Here is a 19,913-nt window from a genome sequence, read left to right on the forward strand (position 1 = left end):
TCCTGTGCGCGAAAGTCGCCGGACGCCACAATCTTCTGAACATAGCCATACTGATAAATACAGAGAGAGTTGTGTGGAGCTGATAGTCTTAATTAGCTTTGTAGCAACGCATATTGGCTATGGCTTGAATGTAATGGACGTGCATTCATATAAAACAAGTTACACACTAAAGCTTTAAATAGGCTATGCCATTTTTCACATTTGCAATCCTGTAGCCTACTGATGGCTAATGTCTGTCATTAGCCTAGAGCTCGGGAATGAATCACACATTGCCTTAAAGGTCCAGTGTGTAATGTGTTTAGTTGTTCATTATCAAAATCTGTGTTGCACGTTCACAAACTTGTCCTTTTTCATGAATATTTACCTCCATCATTAATTCCAAGTATTCCTTTTGGCTTGAAATTTTACATTTGCATTCACATGAACTGGGGTAGACGCTCCATATTCATGCACCATCTTCAAATACGTTAGGCAAGACATACTGCTCCGCCTGGGCACGTGAGATTTTTTAAACGTTATAAATATCAGTATTATATAAAAATATCAGTAATGGATAATTCCTTATAAATAAACACTATAATAATTAATGAATTTAGTGATAAACATTTGATATGTAGCATTTAAGTGTTCTTCAGTTACAAAACTCTTGTTTAGTCAGTCTGACACAGAATGTAATGTACCTCTTTATTTAGGCTTCTTTTCTACCAAATTTCTTTTTTTGCACTGGTCAGGGGGTACTTGGCTAAAAACATTTTTTAAAAGGGGTACATTATTGAAAAAAAGTTTGAGAACCAATGTATTAGAGGTTTGGGTGTATTTGATTTATGTACCTTGTTAATGCAGAGTTTAGTATTGTTGGTTGTTGGATTTCCTCCTCTGTGTCCCCCCTTTTGGGACAATGTGTCTGACTCCAATAACAGACCTATATATCCCCGCGCATTTGTTAAATTGGTATTAAATTGATCCTAAGCAAGATCCAAATAAGACGATAAGTTGAAGTAAAATACATTCATTTAATCAGTCAAGCATCGGAGTTTCAATACACAGATCTGTGGGATCACAAAGCACTCAGAAACTAAGTTTCCCTAGCAACAGACAAAAAACCAGAGCCGGTCCACGCATCTCTAGACTGTCAGACCTCGTGAGCCCTGATCTAGTCTTCCCCTCATCTCTTATACTTTTATTCTTGGGCTCCCTCTTCTTCGTCTGCACCGGGACTGCTATTTTCACACAACACCCGCCAGGGTGGGGGCCACTGTATTATGTCTCGTCCTCATTTGTTATTATTACTCAATGTACTTTGCTCGAGGCCACTGTGACCCGAACTATCTTATAGTTATGGCTTAAGCTAAATAAGCATACACCAAAACACACTTGGTCTCTTATGGAAACCTTTTACATTCTTATTATATTTATCTGCAAATAGTAAGAACATTATTCTACAGTATCTTTTGTTGGTAATTTATGTTTAATTGCAAGAGTTCTGTCCTTTTTTAGTGCTTAATTCTAGCAATGCTGTATTAACGAAGGCTGCTGTATTGGGGAATTGATAACTGAATTCATATCTGGCTTGGACATGAAGGCCTGGGGGTGCAGGTTTGCTGGCAGGCCTGGCTGTTGTTGATATTAATCCACTAGTGTTTCTGCCTTTGTGGAAAGAGTAGAGTAAGAAAATAGAGTGTAGCTGCACAAAACCACCAAAAGGCACTGTAGAAATGCCTGCAACGTGCCAGGGAAAGTATTGACATTTCTGGTGACATTATAAAAACTACAGTTAACACATCTGTGTGGCTGTGTCCTCTGTTGTTTTTGGAGCTAAAACTTATTTCCCCCAAACCCTCTTTTTTTGCCCTCTTATAAGAAGAGATTATCTCACTTTGGCAAGCAGATTTACTATCGAATGATTCCATTTTATTTTTATTTTTTCATTTTTTCATCATGTTTATGTGAATAGGGACAGATGCTTGTGTGCAACAAATCTCCAATGTACAGCATCACAGCATTTATAGCTATTGCTAATTTCCAATGGGTGTTTGGTGTTTTAAGCCCCCAACGTCGACTTCCAGGCAGCGCTGCTTGGAAGGCACAAGGATTAGGCAATGGTTAGGGTTAAGGTTAGGTGCCTTGAAGTCGACGGTCGCAACGCTGCCTTGAAGTCGATGTTGGGGGCTTAAGACACCATCAAGCTTTCTAACGCCTGTCCATAGAAGGGCTTTTAAACAGTCATGAAAACAAACATTAAACATTGCCAAAATTAAAATACATTAAGCACATAAACATGCAAGACACCTACATATGTACCCCCCCACACACACACACACACACACACACACACACACTCTCCCCGCGGCCATACACCATCCCACGCCGTCCCACCCCTATATATACAAGTCTGATTATCAATTAAAAATATATTCAGTTTAATTTTAAAAAGCTTATTATTTTGTATTCAATGGGCAGCTCATTCCATGCCTTAGCTCCCTTAATAGACGTTGTACCTTAACACTGTACTCAGGTCCAAAGTGTTTACTAAATGGCACTGGTGTTATTGAAACAGGCGACCATGAATAGGCTTAGAGCAGGAAAGTTATTAATTAAAACAAAAAATGAATTGAATGGAAAATGGGGGCTGCAAATAACGATTATTTTCATCGTTGATTAATCAGTCGATTATTTTCCTGATTAATGGATTAGCTGGTCTATTGAAATGTCAGAAAATGATGAAAAATGTCTGTTATTGTTTCCCAAAGCCCAAGATGACGTCCTCAAATGTCTTGTTTTGTCCACGACTCAAAGACATTCAGTTTACTGTCACAGAGGAGTGAAGAAACTAGAAGATATTCACATTTAAGAAGCTGGAATCAGAGAAGTTTTACAACTAATCGATGAATCTTTGCAGCTAAAAAGGTACGTCTTAAACAGGCAAATACCGGGCTCCTGTTTATGGCTCCACGTGTCATATTAAATGGTGTTGATAGTCAATGACATACAGGACACCTACTGACGCATTTCTGACATTATGAATAAAACATTAATGTAAAACAGAAAAGAGTGCTGGGTAAATGGTCTGACGCCTGTGCATCATCGTCAAAAATGCCAGAAAATGAGTTTGACATTTGAATGTAATTTCCAGTCCATAATTCTGCATTATCTTTCAACACAGCAATTAGACTGCATTACCTCAAGCCCTTATGCAGTGCACCATAATTACAGTGGCAGCAGTATAACCACATTTTCCAAGAATGTAGTTAGTTTGGGAACTGGTCATAAAATTCCGCTTGATCACTTGTTGCAAGGATCTGAGTCACTGTTCATTACAAGTTACTTTTTGATACTTAAGAAAACGTATATATATGCATATACATATGTTATATGAGAAGGTGTGAGATTATCTTGGAGAATGAAAAGGGTTAATTATATACCAATGGATTGAGAGATTAGATTAAAAAGAGATTACAGGATGTAAAATGAAAAACATCAAAGCATTGTGACCTAAATAATGTCACCTTAAATTCATTGACCTATGCTGTTTCTCTGTCCAGATAAAATGTCCACAAATGCATGTTTTCTTTTTTCACTTCTATTTCAGTCATGCGGGAGCAGATTTAAACAGCTCATGCTCCGAGGGCTCTTCCTTCTCCCTGTTGTAAAATAAACCTAATAGCGTTGCACAAATACATTACACAGCCCTGAAATTAAACCCTGTGGCTTCAAAACTGAACTGTAAAGACAGCTATCAATATTACATCCGGTGAAAGCGGGGGAATTGGATTTTCTGATATCTGGGTGTCGTTTCACACGCAGTGATCGAGTTCATTAAGAGTCATTAAAGTCCTACTTTCTTACATGTGGATTGGCGTCAGTGGATATGAGCAAAACACACTGTGAGCTGGGATGAAAGCTGTGGACTATTACCTGATAATGCCCATATTCTTATGGCCCTGTGATGGGGATTTGCACTTGTGATCTAACAAACACCTTGACTTCAGCTTCAAGGTTCCTCAGGACAGGTGATACATATGAATAACAACCAGAATAAAACTGAACCAGACTCGTCATTAAAATTGACGCTCACGCGGCAGTCTCATCTGCTCACGCTCATAACAAACCTCCTGATATTATATATATTTTATAGTTTATCAATACCGAAGCCCTATTCATTAATAGACAGTTTGAAGAGGAGGTCATAAAACTTCACATAAGCAGGTTAGGTCTCCTGACACCAGCATGAATTAACATCTATTAACGTATCAACGAGGGAGTCCTGTGTGGCCAATTCATGTCACTACGGCGAATAGGTTTATGAATACTAATTGATATCTGTCGTAATCATCTTCGGTTCTTTACAGTCATAGTTAAATTAGGCAGGGTGTTTACAACTCCAATGACTGATCTTTCTTTAGCATTCTGTTGTAAAAAGGACCGTAACGGGGGCGATAATAGGGTCATTCTGTCAGGAATGATTTATATAACATTAGACAGATTACATTAAAAAGAATGGAGTAAAATAATTGAAAGAAATACTTATCATTTCTGTTCTCACAAGGCTGGTGTTCAGTGTGTCTACTTACTTCCCTACCCTGTTTTTACATCAGTCTTTAAAAGGGAAGCAACAATATATAATTTCATTTCAAAATTAATTCTCTAAAACATCTGGTCATTGCAGTTTTTTTTTTTAACGGGAGTAAATCGTAAATTAGTAGGGTCGTGTTATAAGCTCAAGCATTGTTTAAAACCACACAGACTTATTTTAAAGCAGCCATATTATGCTCATTTTCAGGTTCATAATTGTATTTTAAGGTTGTACCAGAATAGGTTTACATGGTTTAATTTTCAAAAAACACCATATTTTTGTTGTACTGCAGTGCTCTCTCTCACTGCTGCAGATCCTCTTTTCAGCTGGTCTCTGTTTTAACTACAGAGTGAGACCTCTTTTCTTCTTCTTCTTCTGTACTATCTTTGATTGCACTGCACATGCCCAGTAGCTCAGATGTAGATCATGTCAGCTAGCTAGCTCCATAGACAGTAAAAGAAAGGCTGTTTCTACAACTTCAGTCAGTTACAAGGCAGGATTAGCTGGGAGACTTCTAAATGAGGGCGCACATGGAAGTAGTTCTTTTGTAGATTATGGTGAACTTGTGTGTGTTGTAGCTGTGCTTTGCTATTGAGAACGAGGTAGCATGCTAGCGTTAGCATGCTAGCGTTAGCCATAGCGTTAGCATGCTAACGCTACGAGCTAATGGTTGCGGTTAGCCTGCTCGTTTCGGCTTGTGACGTCACAAGCCGAACCGATTTTGACCAGCTCACCCAGAGACTGAAGGCAGGACACATTCAGAAACTGTATCTCACTCTAAACAGCATGGATGGATTTTTTTCAACGTTTGTATGTGTGTGGAAGCACCAGAGACACAACATAACACCCCAAATCCCAGAAAAAGTCATTTTTTCATAATATGGGCACTTTAAAATATTCCAAAGTTTCCAAACATGATGGAAAAAATGTGTGTAATGAGATTGCCAGAGTGCTACATGGGTCCACATTTACAAATGAGTATCAGTCCCAAACCCAGTAACAGAACTGGCCGATTACCTGCAAATATCTACTTCTGGACCTGATCCCTTATTGGAAGACCATGTGACCCGTAATCAAATACCCTACACTGGGTACTTCATCGCTCAGTTCAAATGCTTTATTTGTGACATACTTGAGCGTGGCAAACAACCAAAGTAGCCTTATCTATCTATTTCTCAGCTGAAATGAAAGAAACACACGGTAATGGTAGATAAATTGTTAGGACTAATGAAATTACGTTGGTAAAAATGGGAATAAAGACCCGGTGCATTAAAATGAACCAACAAAACACATGGTGTCTTGGATATGAATATTTCACCCAGTGTTAGTGTAAGACGTCAATGAAATGTTGGGAATGTCATTTTTTTCCAAATTCAAGGCTTTTACAAACAGGCTTTTAAAATCAGTGAGTCACAGAAAATCAACCAGAGAGCTACAATGTGTAAATAAATGGAATAGGACGGAACACACATTACAGTGTGACACATAATATTCCATCATGAATGGACATCTCTCTGTGATAAAGCACCTTGACCCCACCCCCCGCCCTGCAGGCGTCTCTGTGGTCACCGCTCACATAATAATCATAATCAAGCTGCTGCAGCGCGTCAACAGCTTCAGCCCTTCTCTTTCATCCTTCACGTCTTTGCACTTTGTGTGCTGAGAGGATAAAAATGGCCCTCTTTGTTAGGGATGAAGGCCACTTATGACAGAGCAGCACATGCTGGTATTGAGTAGAGGACAACGCTGACAGGGGTGACATTCTTCACAGTGTCATAGAGGCTGGCTGGCTGACTAGTTGGAGGTTTGGTTGAATGTGTGTGTGTGTGTGTGTGTATAGGGAGGTGGAGGACAGCAGTGTGCTTTGTAATCCTGTGTTGCTCTCCCCGCCTGACTCGGTCACTCAGACTGCGGCCCAAATTACCCGCCGCAATTGGTGCATAATGGCATAAAGATTGAGGCCTGGATGGGGCATCAATCACAAGGATGTGGCTCAGCTGACCCTGAGTCCTCAACTAGATGGAGGTAAGACTAGGGGGAGACTAAGGGGGTGAGAGAGTGGGGAATGAGTCAGTGAGAGACAGAAAGATACTGTAAGCAGAGAGTATGTAGAAAGAAAGACGGGAGATGATAAAAAAAAGGATGAGTAGTGACCGCGTAATTACTTATTTATCTTCAAAATGACAGGCAGGCATTCACTATGTGCACTAATACAAAGCTCCTGACGTGTGTGTGTGTGTGTGTGTGTGTGTGCGCGCGTGCATTGACATAACTTGGACCTAAACAGAGGTGACGTGGGGTTGATTTAGCTAATTTAATTGAGGATTTATTCCAGGCTAAATATTATATTTATTAAGTCTTGGATTTAAGCTTGATTTTGGGCCAAATTGCAATATCATTCTCCTCATAGCTAAATGGCATCTCTGTGAATACATCCAAATGAAAAATGAATAGAGGACATCACCTCAAGTGTCCTACGAATGTGCGTACCGGTGGGGCTGAGACGTTTTTAGAAACTTAACAGCTAAACTGACCATTTTAAAGTATTTTGACAGGAAAATCCTAACTACTGTATACTATAACTTTTTTTATCACATACTATACTATATATATATATATATATATATATATATATATATATATATATATATTCTCATTGCTGTTGCTGCTATGACACCTTAATTTCCCTCTGGGTATTAATAAAAGGTTCATCTTATCTTATCCAGCTCATTTTTTATGACATTTTTACTTTTATACATCCCCCAAAGTGTATTGTGATTATGCTCCAGGCTCCACTGATTGATTGCTTTGAGATGAAGATCGTGTGTTTGCACATACAGTATGTGAACATGTGGGACCTTAGCCAGAAATGTGTCTGGCTCATACTCTCCATTTACTACTACAGTCTGCAAATGTTTTGTGTTCAGGTATTGAGCTTCTTATATTGACTTCACTTTAAAAACACAACAACAACATCAGAACTGGTTTATTCTAGATCAGGATAAAAGGGGAAAGTGCACCACTTCCTGCTGCCTCTGACGTGCAGGTATTGAGCCAAGCGGAGATGCCAACAGCCCACTTAATGCTTAATACTGCTGTCTTTTATCTAGAGAAAAAATACAGTGAGCTGAGAGGGTAAAAAGAAAGGAGCACTTATCTCCTCCTGGTCACTAATGGTGGTGACCTTAGCAGCATTGGCATCAAATAATGTTCAGAGGCCTTCCAAGTTCCAAATTAGACTTAAAAAAATTAGTCAAAAGCAAAAGTCAGATAAACAGGGTGTGAAAATAGTCTTTAATTATACCGATTTATGCCTTTGTTGATACAGATTTTGAAAATTAAGGTTGATCATGGTAAATGTGACTAAATGAAATGTAACAGATTGTATTTTAAAAGACATTGAATCATTTCCATACTGAATTAAAATAAAGACTTAATTCTTAGCTTAGTGAGCAGTATGAGACTAACATTGGAGGAAAAGGCATTCTAAGGTAAAAGAAGGCATATGCAAATGATTAGTGACATGGAAGCATTGTTTACCCAGCTTTGTATTTACCACTACATCTCTGACTGTGACGGATTTTGAAATGTAGCCAGACAGTACAGCGCCGCAGCCACTAGATCCATCGTTGCTGTTCCCTGGAAACAATGTATGTTGGTGTTCTCGTCTGGTTATTGTCCCACATTTGCATAAAATTGTCTAATTCTTAAAGATGTTGAGACCACCTCTGCAACATCGCCCCCACCACTTTATGACTAAGAACACAATCTGTGGTCAAGCCCACAATAGCTATCTGTCAGTGGAGCAATACAGACATAAAAACTCTTTATTTTATATGTATATCTTTAAACTGTGTCTGTGTGTGGCACCACAATTGTAAACAAACAAAGTCCCACTGCAATGCCTATACACATAAAAGTGTGTGCACAATAGCAGGGCCCTGGGAGTCACACCTGAATGCAATGCAGCAATGATTAATGTTATTGCTGTGTTTGATAGGGCACAAAAAAAACATCTACATGGAAGGAATAACCAGCATACTGACAGTTTATTTACTGGTAGTAAGGTTTGTTCTGACGGTGGCTAAAAAACACATTCCCCCTACATGTTAACCTATATGAGAGAGTGTTAGAACATTTTGATTAACTAGCATGACCAATTATTTAGGAGACAGGGGCCCTCAAAGTGCTCAAGCGATAGCGGGCACAACATGACAACTTCAGGAGTAAAGAAGTGCCTTCCTGATAACATCAAAAAAACTGAGTTTATGCACTTTTTATGACATTCTATACTATGATTTTTTATGACTTTGTAATGACTTTTTATGACATACTATACTATGACTTTTTCATGATTTTTTTTGACATACTATACTATTACTTTTTCGACATAATAAACTATGACTATTTACGACTTGTTTTTGTCTTCAATAATGGGAATGATAAATACAATTCCGAACTAGTGCATTATGGGCTTTTTAGCTCAGCAAGATACGCCGCTGAAGATCTAATGAATCTAATTCTTTGACATACTAATACTTTTTTTTCAACATACTATATACTGTGACTTTTTTATGATTTTTTTTACATACTCTATTATGACTTTTGCATGATTATTTTCGACATACTATGCTTTGACCTCTTTCCACATACTATACTATAATTTTTATGATACTATGACTTTTTTATGAGTTATTCCGACATTCTAAACTATGACTTTTTATGACGTTTTCTGTCTTCAGTCATGTGAACAATAAATACAACTCTGAACCAGTGCATTGCAGTCTTCCCAAATGGCTCAGTGAGATAAGCTGCTGAAGATCTAATGAAGATTGGAGGTTGAGGGTTCAGTTCTTTGACATGGTAACACTTTTTTTTTCGACATACAATGACTTTTTTATGACTTTTTGACATACTATACTATGGATTTTAATGACCTTTTATGACACTCTACTATTACTTTTTTGATTATCATACTATACTATGACCTTTTTATGACTTTCTTCGACATACTATACTATGACTTATGACTTTTTTTCAACATACTATGACCTTTTTGTGACTTTTTTCAACATACTATACTATGATTTTTCTATGACTTTTTTTCAACATACTATACTATGATATATACAACTTTTTGTCGACATGACTTATTTCTGACTTTTTTCGACATGCTATACTATGACTTATTAATGACTTCTTTCGACATTCTATACTATGATTTTTTTCAGGCTTTTTGTGACGTACTATACTATGACTTTTCATACTATACTATGACTTTTCATACTATACTATGACTTTTTCTGACTTCTTTCCACATTCTATACTTACTATAACTTTTTAATGACGACATACTATACTATGACTTTTTTTCGACTTACTATGACTTTTTTTTCCACATACTATACTGACTTTTTGTGACTTTTGTCGACATACTATATTATAACTTTTTTCGACATATTATACTATGACTTTTTTTGACATACCGAACTATGACTTTTTCGACTTTTTACTATAGCCTACTATGACTTTTTTATGAGTTTTTTCCAAATACTATACTATGACTTTCTATAACATACTATGCTATGACTTTTTTTCTGGCTTTTTGTGACATACTATACTATGACTTTTTCATGACTTTTTTCAACATACTATACTATGACTTATTTATGACTTTTTTCCACATTCTATAGTGACGTTTTTACGACTTACTATAATATTACTTTTTTATGGCTTTTTTCGACATACTATACTATGACTTTTTTTTATGACTTTTGTCGACATACTATATTATAACTTTTTTTTATACATTTTTTTATTTATAACTATGACTCTTTTATGAGTTTTTTCCAAATACTATACTATGACTTTCTATAACATACTATACTATGACTTTGTTTCGACATACTATACTATGACTTATTTATGACTTTTTTCCACATTCTATAGTGACGTTTTTATGACTTACTATAATATTACTTTTTTATGACTTTTTTCGAGATACTATACTATGACTTTTTCTCGACATACTATAGCCTACTATGACTTTTTTATGACTTTTTTCCAAATACTATACTATGACTTTCTATAACATACTATACTATGACTTTGTTTCGACATACTATACTAACACTTTTTTATGACTTTTTCACATACTATACTATGACTTTTTTATGACTTTTTGTGACATACTATACTATGACTTTCTATAACATACTATACTATGACTTTCTATAACATACTATACTATGACTTTGTTTCGACATACTATACTAACACTTTTTTATGATTTTTTTCAACATACTATACTATGACTTTTTTATGACTTTTTGTGACATACTATACTATGACTTTTTTATGACTTTTTGTGACATACTATACTATGACTTTTTATAACATACTATACTAGGACTTTTTTTCGACATACTATACTAACACTTTTTTATGACTTTTTCAACATACTATACTATGACTTTTTTATGACTTTTTCAACATACTATACTATGACTTTTTTATGACTTTTTTATGACTTTTTTCGACATATTATACTGTGACTTTTTTCAACATAACACATTTTATGACGTTTTCTGTCTTCAGTCATGTGAACAATAAATACAACTCTGAACCAGCGCATTATAGTCTTCCCAAATGGCTCAGTGAGATAAGCTGCTGAAGATCTAATGAAGATTGGAGGTTGAGGGTTCAGTTCTTTGATGTGGTAACACTTTTTTTTTCGACATACCATACTATGACTTTCTTATGACTTTTTGACATACTATACTATGAATTTTAATGACCTTTTATGACATACTCTACTATTACTTTTTTGATTATCATACTATACTATGACCTTTTTAATGACTTTCTTCGACATACTATACTATGACTTATGACTTTTTTTCAACATACTATGACCTTTTTGTGACTTTTTTCAACATACTATACTATGATTTTTCTATGACTTTTTTTCAACATACTATACTATGATATATACGACTTTTTGTCGACATGACTTATTTCTGACTTTTTTCGACATGCTATACTATGACCTTTTGATGACTTTTTTTCGACATACTATTTTTGTGACATACTATACTATGACTCATTTATGACATACTATACTATGACCTTTTTCGACATACTATACTATGACTTTTTTCGACGTACTATACTATGACCTTTTGATGACTTTTTTTCGACATACTATTTTTGTGACATACTATACTATGACTTATTTATGACTTCTTTCGACATTCTATACAATGATTTTTTTCAGGCTTTTTGTGATGTACTATACTATGACTTTTTATAACATACTATACTATGACTTTTTATAACATACTATACTATGACTTTTTTTTCGACATACTATGACTTTTCATACTATACTATGACTTTTTTATGACTTTTTTCCACATTCTATACTTACTATAACTTTTTAATGACTTTTGTCGAGATACTATACTATGACTTTTTTTTCCACATACTATACTGACTTTTTGTGACTTTTGTCGACATACTATATTATAACTTTTTTTTATACATTTTTTTATTTATAACTATGACTTATTTATGACTTTTTTCCACATTCTATAGTGACGTTTTTATGACTTACTATAATATTACTTTTTTATGACTTTTTTCGAGATACTATACTATGACTTTTTCTCGACATACTATAGCCTACTATGACTTTTTTATGACTTTTTTCCAAATACTATACTATGACTTTCTATAACATACTATACTATGACTTTGTTTCGACATACTATACTAACACTTTTTTATGACTTTTTCACATACTATACTATGACTTTTTTATGACTTTTTGTGACATACTATACTATGACTTTCTATAACATACTATACTATGACTTTCTATAACATACTATACTATGACTTTGTTTCGACATACTATACTAACACTTTTTTATGATTTTTTTCAACATACTATACTATGACTTTTTTATGACTTTTTGTGACATACTATACTATGACTTTTTATAACATACTATACTAGGACTTTTTTTCGACATACTATACTAACACTTTTTTATGACCTTATCGACATACTATACTACTGTGACTGTTTTTGACTTACTATACTAGGACTTTTTTTTCCACATGCTATAACTTTTAAGAAGGTGAAAATGTCCCCATAAATGTTCAGAAATGTCTGTATTTATTGATAGTTTTTTCATGATGGATTGAATTGTCTTAACACATACACTTTTAAACCATGCTGTTCTTGTTGGTAAGTAGATAGCAAAAGAGAGAAAGGGGAAAGAAGAGTACGGCCACATCCATTGTACATTCGCGTGTCAGATTTTGTAGAAAGGTGACAGGGTTACTCTAGGGACCCATGATATCCACAACACATTTCATGGTAATCCAGCTGTTACTGTTCTGGAGTTGAGACCTGTACATTTATTGTTTTTCCATGGATCAAAGTCTTGGTCATTGAAGCATTTTGGCTGATGGTTGTATTAGACAGGTCAGGAGAGCACTAGAGTCTTCAGTGGTCACTCTTTCCAGTAGCTGTTGAGACATCAGGTCCAGAACTGAGACTTGTTGTGCCATCCTTAGGTTTAGTAAGATGTTGAACAAAGATGCAAGGCATATACGGCGTATACGAGTTAACTAATGTAATTGAGAATGGTGCGTCAAGTATTAATAATTAGTCTATACAAAACTGTGACTGTTGTAATTTTTATGTAAAGTGTATATCAAGTCATGCTGTGCTCAGTGCCTTTCCATTGTGTGTTTGTCCATTCAGGTTGCTGAGCCAGTATGTATGTAACTCTATCAGCAGTGTTGGATAGTCTATAGTGTTGGCTGAGCTTGTCATTTGACCCTATTGACATCCTGAGAACACGATCAATACAATCCCACAACACCAGAGGTAAGAACACACACACACACACACACACACACACACACACACACACAGATCAAATTACCATACGAAAAGGCATCAAAATGTTTTAATTGTAAATGTACAGATTTATGCTCATATGGACAAAAACAGTGTGGTGAGCTGCCCCTTTGTTAATACAAATCTCGACAACAAACTGCTGCAAAATAACATGAAGACAAAATGCCTGAATGAAAACAATCAGGCTTAATATGTAGACAGCACATGTGCGTAACACATACAATACTGTTCAAAAGTTTGGAATCAGCTGTTATGTTGATGTTTTTATTCTTTTCTTTAATAATAACTTTTTTAACAGAGATACAAAAACAACAGTATAATTAGACACCAAGATGATTTACATTTGAATTAGTTTTGGCCGCAAAGGAAGAATGAAATGATCAAAATGTCAGTTTAGTCGGTGTCTCCACAGTTCGCTCTATTCCTATTCAACTGCTGCTCAAAATGGATCTTTGTCTCTCTCTGCCCTTTAAATTGTCTGTCTGGTTGAAACATTATATAGCGTTTTGTTTTTCAGGTACAAACCAAAAAAACATCAATTTGTAAAGAGGACTTTTTACAACCTAAAAGCATGAAAGAACATTAAAACATATAAAGTATTCTTCTCAGACATCTGACTGGACCCAATCAAGCTGTTATGGCAGGAGATTCCAAATGTTTGAACGGTAATGTAACTCTTCTGTGTATGTGCAGTTGATAAAAGTGACTTTACAATATTTGATGAAGGTTTTAACACGATTGGTAAAGGGAAAGATGTTTTGCCATCACTCAAAACTTGCTATGATATGCATAAAATATATATTTGGAAAGGAAAAGAAACTGAGGGTACAAGCAAAAAGGGAATACTGCACAGACTTGCTTTGTAAAATCTATTTAGTCTTTGTTTTAAAAAAAAATCCTTAGTGCATTTGTAAAATTGTTTTTTTTAATGAATTTGCATAATTAATAAATATTACAGAAGGAGATATGTTACATAAAAGTTAGTATCACAAGTAAACAGGCATGGAATTTACTGGACGTCATGAGAAAAGATGTATAGTGTATCTTCACAGTAATAACTGAATTAATAGGCATATAATTACCATCAGTAGTATGTGTTTGATGATACCGACCTTGAGGTTACATTGCAGCCCAGAATAAACATTACATTTGGATGATCACTTGCATAATATTATCCCACAGAGGGTCCTAATGTACTGGTAAAGCATTTCACTTATAGTGCATATACAGACATGTATAAGGCCCACATCTACAGATAATAGACCCTTTCCCATTACAGAGGACCTGAGCAGATATCAAAATGTAGAACTTCAAATGTTGGTGCAGGGAAAAACAAGAATTACATGTATTTCATAAAAGACAAATCGCAACAGTTACATCCAATGATCTTCATTCTTCAACATCTCAACAGTAGTAGTCTTTAAAATTCCCAGAGGAGACTTTCTCCTCAAGCAAATCCTTGTCACACAACACCGCCCGCAACAGTGTTTTGCATTGATCTAGTTAGGTCCATGTTGTTCTTTTCAGCGTTGCTCCAGAGTCCGAGTGGGATTTTAAGTCAGGAGGACTTTATTTCAGCTCAGTTAATTTCAGCTCAATATCTTTCACAGAAGCTCGAAGCTCTGGTTTAATGGTGTAAAACAAGTGTTTTTTTTCTCTGTCAATATGGCAGACTGCATGACAGAAAAGTAAAGCCCTAGAGATGCAGAGCCGCATAGAAGTGGAAAAGCCTGCCAGTATTCATAGTAAATGTCTAACCAAAGCTGTGGTGGAAAAACACATTTTCTCTGTCAATCTGCAGGTTTCCAATTCTTCTTTTCCCGGGACATCAGGACCAACATATACACACAAGGGACGAGAAGAGCACGTTGATGAAGAAGTTTTCTGTTTGATCCGGGGAAAAAGGGACCATGGGTGCCATTTTTCCCAGTTTGGGTGCCTGTTGATGAGATGGTGGATACATTTCCAAGCCACTATCAAAGACCATCCAAAGGACCCAATTTTGTAAATTTTCTAAAGTCCATGAGAATATCTCCAGTGAAATCCACTGGGGGCACTATGGCTATCTTGTTACCTCGTTGAGGGAATCCAGTTCATACACAGGTCCCTTGATGGAGCACGGTGTGTTTGCGGTGCTTCAGACCCAGGCCTCTTTCTTTGAAGTCCATCATTCGCTGTTGTGATGTGTCGACCAGAGCACTGGCAATAGCAATACCTAGAAACCCAGAGAGAAAGGTGAGCGAATAGAGAGGTATAACATGCTGTTTCAGATGTAATTTCATTTAAAGCACTGCAAAGTCTTTTCAGTCATTTTCATTTTATTGTAGGTGGCCTGTTGAGCTGAGGCCATGGCCACTCCACTAAGTTGATTATGACCTACATCATTTTGTCAAATACACAAATTAATGACCACCTACATCATTTTGTCAAATACACAAATTAATTTCCTATCTGTCAGTATTTTGAAGTTCTTCTCTCCACTACAGAGGAAAAATACCACACATACATCCTGAGAACACGATCAATACAATCCCACAACACCAGAGGTAAGAACACACACACACACACACACACACACACACACACACACACACACACACACACACACACACACACAGATCCAATTACCATACGAAAAGGCATCAAAATGTTTTAATTGTAAATGTACAGATTTATACCACAAGGTTCTATTGCGGGCCCCCTCTTGTTTTAATATGTACACACTCTGAAGACACTCACTGATTCTAAGAATTTGTTTTGCAATATTTAATAAGGGGCTTGGCTTCATTGGACAAAACCAGCTATGATATGCGTACATGTATAATACTTAATATGTATGTATAATATAATCTGTTTTGGTTAAAATTGCAAGATTATTTGTAGTCATGTCTCATTTCTTTCTTTTCATAATAAAACATCAAAAGAAATTGTTTATAAAAATATATATAGTTGTAAGTTTGGAAAGTGACAATAAAATGACCACTATCAAAGAAATGTATTTTAATGTATTCAGATGAAATGTGTTTTGAATTATAGTTGAGCAATTTGAGGCCACAGAAAAGAATAGACTAGAAGAAAGGAAAGAGGTTTAACTGAAACTGTATTTGAATGAAGGCAAGTCAAAACCACATGAAAAAAGAATAATCGTTATGGGGAAAACAAAGCTAAAAGCCTCGCCACATCGTCCTACATCCAAAATTTTCAATCAACATCTCTTAAAAAACAAAGGGGCTAACACTGAAGTCACTGAAGCGTACCTCACACCATCCTTTCTCTTTCTTTTTCCTTTCTTCACCATCCAGCAGGATGTTTTACCTCTCAAAACAACTTCTGTATCTGATGCTTGACTTGCTCTCCCCAGCAGAGCTTACAGAGAGAAGGCTGGATGCACCAAGGCATCAGATGCCTCGCAGCATTGTGTTACCTTGGCAGTAGCTGCTGTTGTTAATGTGGATTTAGAATCATGGCAGCTCTTGCGAGTGCAGCTAGTCCTGTCTTTCCCTCCCGACAAACGTGGGCTTGACAATGCATGGTCATTACGACAAGAGCTCAATCTGCTGGGATGCAAGAGCCAAATAAACAAAGCAGGCAAACAGTGGAGGGAATCTGCTGCGCTCTTGATATGATTTGGATGCAGGATGTTTCCAGCATTTCACACTCAAGTGATTCTTGGGATTTTTTTTTCAGTGGGTGGAAAGGGGAAAGCCGATTACACAGATGCTCAGTGTGTGCCTGTGTGTGTACGTGACTCTGCAGGTTTATGTGTTTAACAGTGCAAATACTGTTGTGCATACACCTGTGCACATACATATTTTTGCAAAGTTCTGACACAGCAAGACCATACAGACCGATATGGCAGCCAACAGTTATGTGCTCTGTGATTTGCTAGTGACACCTGGTCTGTTGGAACTTGGTTCATTATGATTGATTGTTGCACTTTGGCACCTGGGTTTGTGTTGTCTACCACAGACAATACTTCAATTTGGCTTTTTGTTGCTATGGTAATTTACGGTTTAGTCCAAATGGCATGTTTGCAGATCCTTTGTACATTTTAGGATAGGGCTGCACCATATATTTTTTTTATCATTATTGCAATATCAACTGGCGCAATATACACATTGTGAAAGGCTGCGACATACCGTGAAAAACAGATTTTTTTTGTGTAAGGTAAAAGAAAATATCAGTAGAAACTGCACTTTATAATGTAACTGTCAATCTGTTTTTAGTGGTGCCTTTTATTCAATTCAATGTTCCATTTGTTCAATAAAAGTATGTTGGAAATGATTTCCATAATTTGTTTTAATTCAACAAGCAATGTGTTGTATTTTTAGCAGAAAACTGAAAGCCGCAGAACTGAGTAAACTTTAATATCTCCATATTCAACAACGTTATCGCAAATTTCCCTCATATCGCACAGCCCTATTTCAGGAGTAAACACACCTCTATAGCAGTTTGTAAGTTTGCCAATTTTACTTCTCTGCCACTTCAATGCAGTGCCAGTGAGGGCAGCACGGTCGTGTTCTTAGTATTTTTTTCTGGAAAGTTTGTTTTGGACTTGAAAACCTGGTCCCAATAATTCTAATGTCTAAAGCCCTGCTCCTGTCACTTAAAGTCTTACTTCTTTAAGTCTAAAAAGAGAAAGTTAGAGCTGACTTTTCTTTGACATGATAGTAAACTCAGTATCTTTTGGTTTTGGACTGTTGGTAGGACTAAACATGACATTTGAATGTGTCAGTTCCAGCTTTGGGAAATTGTGATAGCATGTTAGATTGTGTAGAGAAAACAATCGAGAAAATAAATCAACAAATTGATTGATATTTAAAATATTTGGTCGTTGCAGCCCTGCAATTGGTCAAACAACACTCGCATGTCTCCATTCTGAAATCTTAATGTCATTTTTGAATGTGCATGGTAGAAAATGGATGGAACATAAGTTCAGCTAGAACTAGATTTGTTTAAAAAAAATAATGTTACCATGCAACATTTTCACGCAGCACATAGGCAGACCTTTATTTAATCAATTGGTGGGTTTGTTTTTTATTGTGTTATAAAGACAATGAAAACATATGATACTATTATGTTTTTGTCTTTGAATATACAGTACAGAATCCATCATCTTTTGGGGGAATATCTAATGTTTGACATTGTTATTGTGTTATTTATATATTTTCACTGTATGTTATGTATTACAGAATACAAAACAAAAACGGTACAAAGTTAAATCAAGCTATTGAAACCAAACATGGCATAGAATAGAAACATAAGTTATTATTTTCTTAGTGGTCACAGAAAAAGATGTTCTGATGTTTCAGTTGTGCGATTAAAAAGCTTTAAACATCGTGTTAATCTTGTGATTAAATCCCTCTCAGTTGGAAATGATTGACATATCACACAAAGGAAAGAAAGTGGAAAAAGACATGGAACGGATCAGGGAAAGGAAACAACATTTCAGACATTATTTAACCTAAGCTGCTCTGATCAGACAGACAGCGGTCTGTAAACTCGAGACCAAGACAAATGCAACAGCAATGCCACCAGTTATTTCATCAACAACAAAATCACCTCCACAAGACCTCAAACTAGTGATCCATCCGTCTGAATGTGGTGTGCCAGCCAGCATGACTTAAATACATACACACCTGTCTGCGAGATATAAAACACCAGTTCTCATATCACAGCCAGTTCTAATGAAAGAGAGAGCACAAAGACTGGGAAAGTGAAAGTAAAGAAAGCTACTAATTAATTTCTAATGTGACATCCAAATGTTCTTCCATCAAAATAGCTTTCACCTTTGACAAATTGCCATCATAATTGTGTTGATGTTTCCGGGTGAACACACACACATCTCCATTTTCAAAATGAAATTGGTCAAAAGTAATCAAATTATGCTGCAGGTGAGTGCAAGTGCTCATTTGCTGCCGTGGAGACCGGGCACGTTAATGTGATTGTTTTGTCAGGTGAGTTGACGCATCATTAGCACCCCCTCACACCCCTGATAGACTAATGGGGTCATTAGCAAGAGACAACAGTCCCCAGGAACACATATTGGCACAGGTCTGATGTGCAAAACTGGGACTGCAGCTGGAAAACATGTGTGTTGGGAGGAGCCCGCTCGCTAACCCGGTGACAAACCTCACAGCCAGGCCCTCCTCTACTTCCAAACATCAAAGCTTGGCTTCTGACTTTGTGTTCGCCCTCATTGAAGGCACCAGGGATGGTAGCCTGCTTAGTATCCAGTATAACAGTAAACAGAAATTACCAGAGCAGCGTCTGTTCCGTGAAACGAAGTAAAATCAAAGTTGATACAAACATTGATATTCACATATTTATGGTTTCATAGAGTTCAGGTTTTAAAAGACAGACAAACATGACGCACGACTACGACTGCTTTGATGTACGCATGTA

The 19,913-nt window shown here is 36.2% G+C and overlaps 1 protein-coding gene and 2 long non-coding RNA genes across 5 annotated transcripts in view; 1 reads left to right on the forward strand and 2 right to left on the reverse strand.

Moving 5' to 3' along the window:
• Window positions 1–1,203: 1,203 nt before the first annotated feature.
• LOC116061646 overlaps window positions 1,204–19,913 on the forward strand; it is a 28,708-nt gene continuing 9,998 nt past the window's right edge. The window contains exon 1 of the long non-coding RNA XR_004107761.1: window positions 1,204–1,444. This is a non-coding gene — a long non-coding RNA (uncharacterized LOC116061646). The remainder of the gene's footprint in view (window positions 1,445–19,913) is intronic.
• Window positions 1,352–8,894, reverse strand: LOC116061647. Its single transcript, XR_004107762.1, has 3 exons — window positions 8,883–8,894; window positions 4,525–4,533; window positions 1,352–1,448 (listed from the first exon to the last, which is right to left on the reverse strand). It is a non-coding gene; the product is annotated as an uncharacterized LOC116061647 (long non-coding RNA).
• The window catches only part of atrnl1a (attractin-like 1a), a 326,334-nt gene continuing 319,948 nt past the window's right edge, over window positions 13,528–19,913 (reverse strand). For all 3 annotated transcript variants that reach the window (XM_031315944.2, XM_031315943.2, XM_031315945.2), the window contains one exon: window positions 13,528–15,723. In XM_031315944.2, coding sequence (XP_031171804.1) covers window positions 15,602–15,723 — 122 coding nt within the window. In that variant the 3' untranslated portion in view covers window positions 13,528–15,601. The remainder of the gene's footprint in view (window positions 15,724–19,913) is intronic.

This window comes from Sander lucioperca, chromosome 15, assembly GCF_008315115.2.
Source record: "Sander lucioperca isolate FBNREF2018 chromosome 15, SLUC_FBN_1.2, whole genome shotgun sequence".
In the NCBI taxonomy this organism is placed as follows: domain Eukaryota; kingdom Metazoa; phylum Chordata; class Actinopteri; order Perciformes; family Percidae; genus Sander; species Sander lucioperca.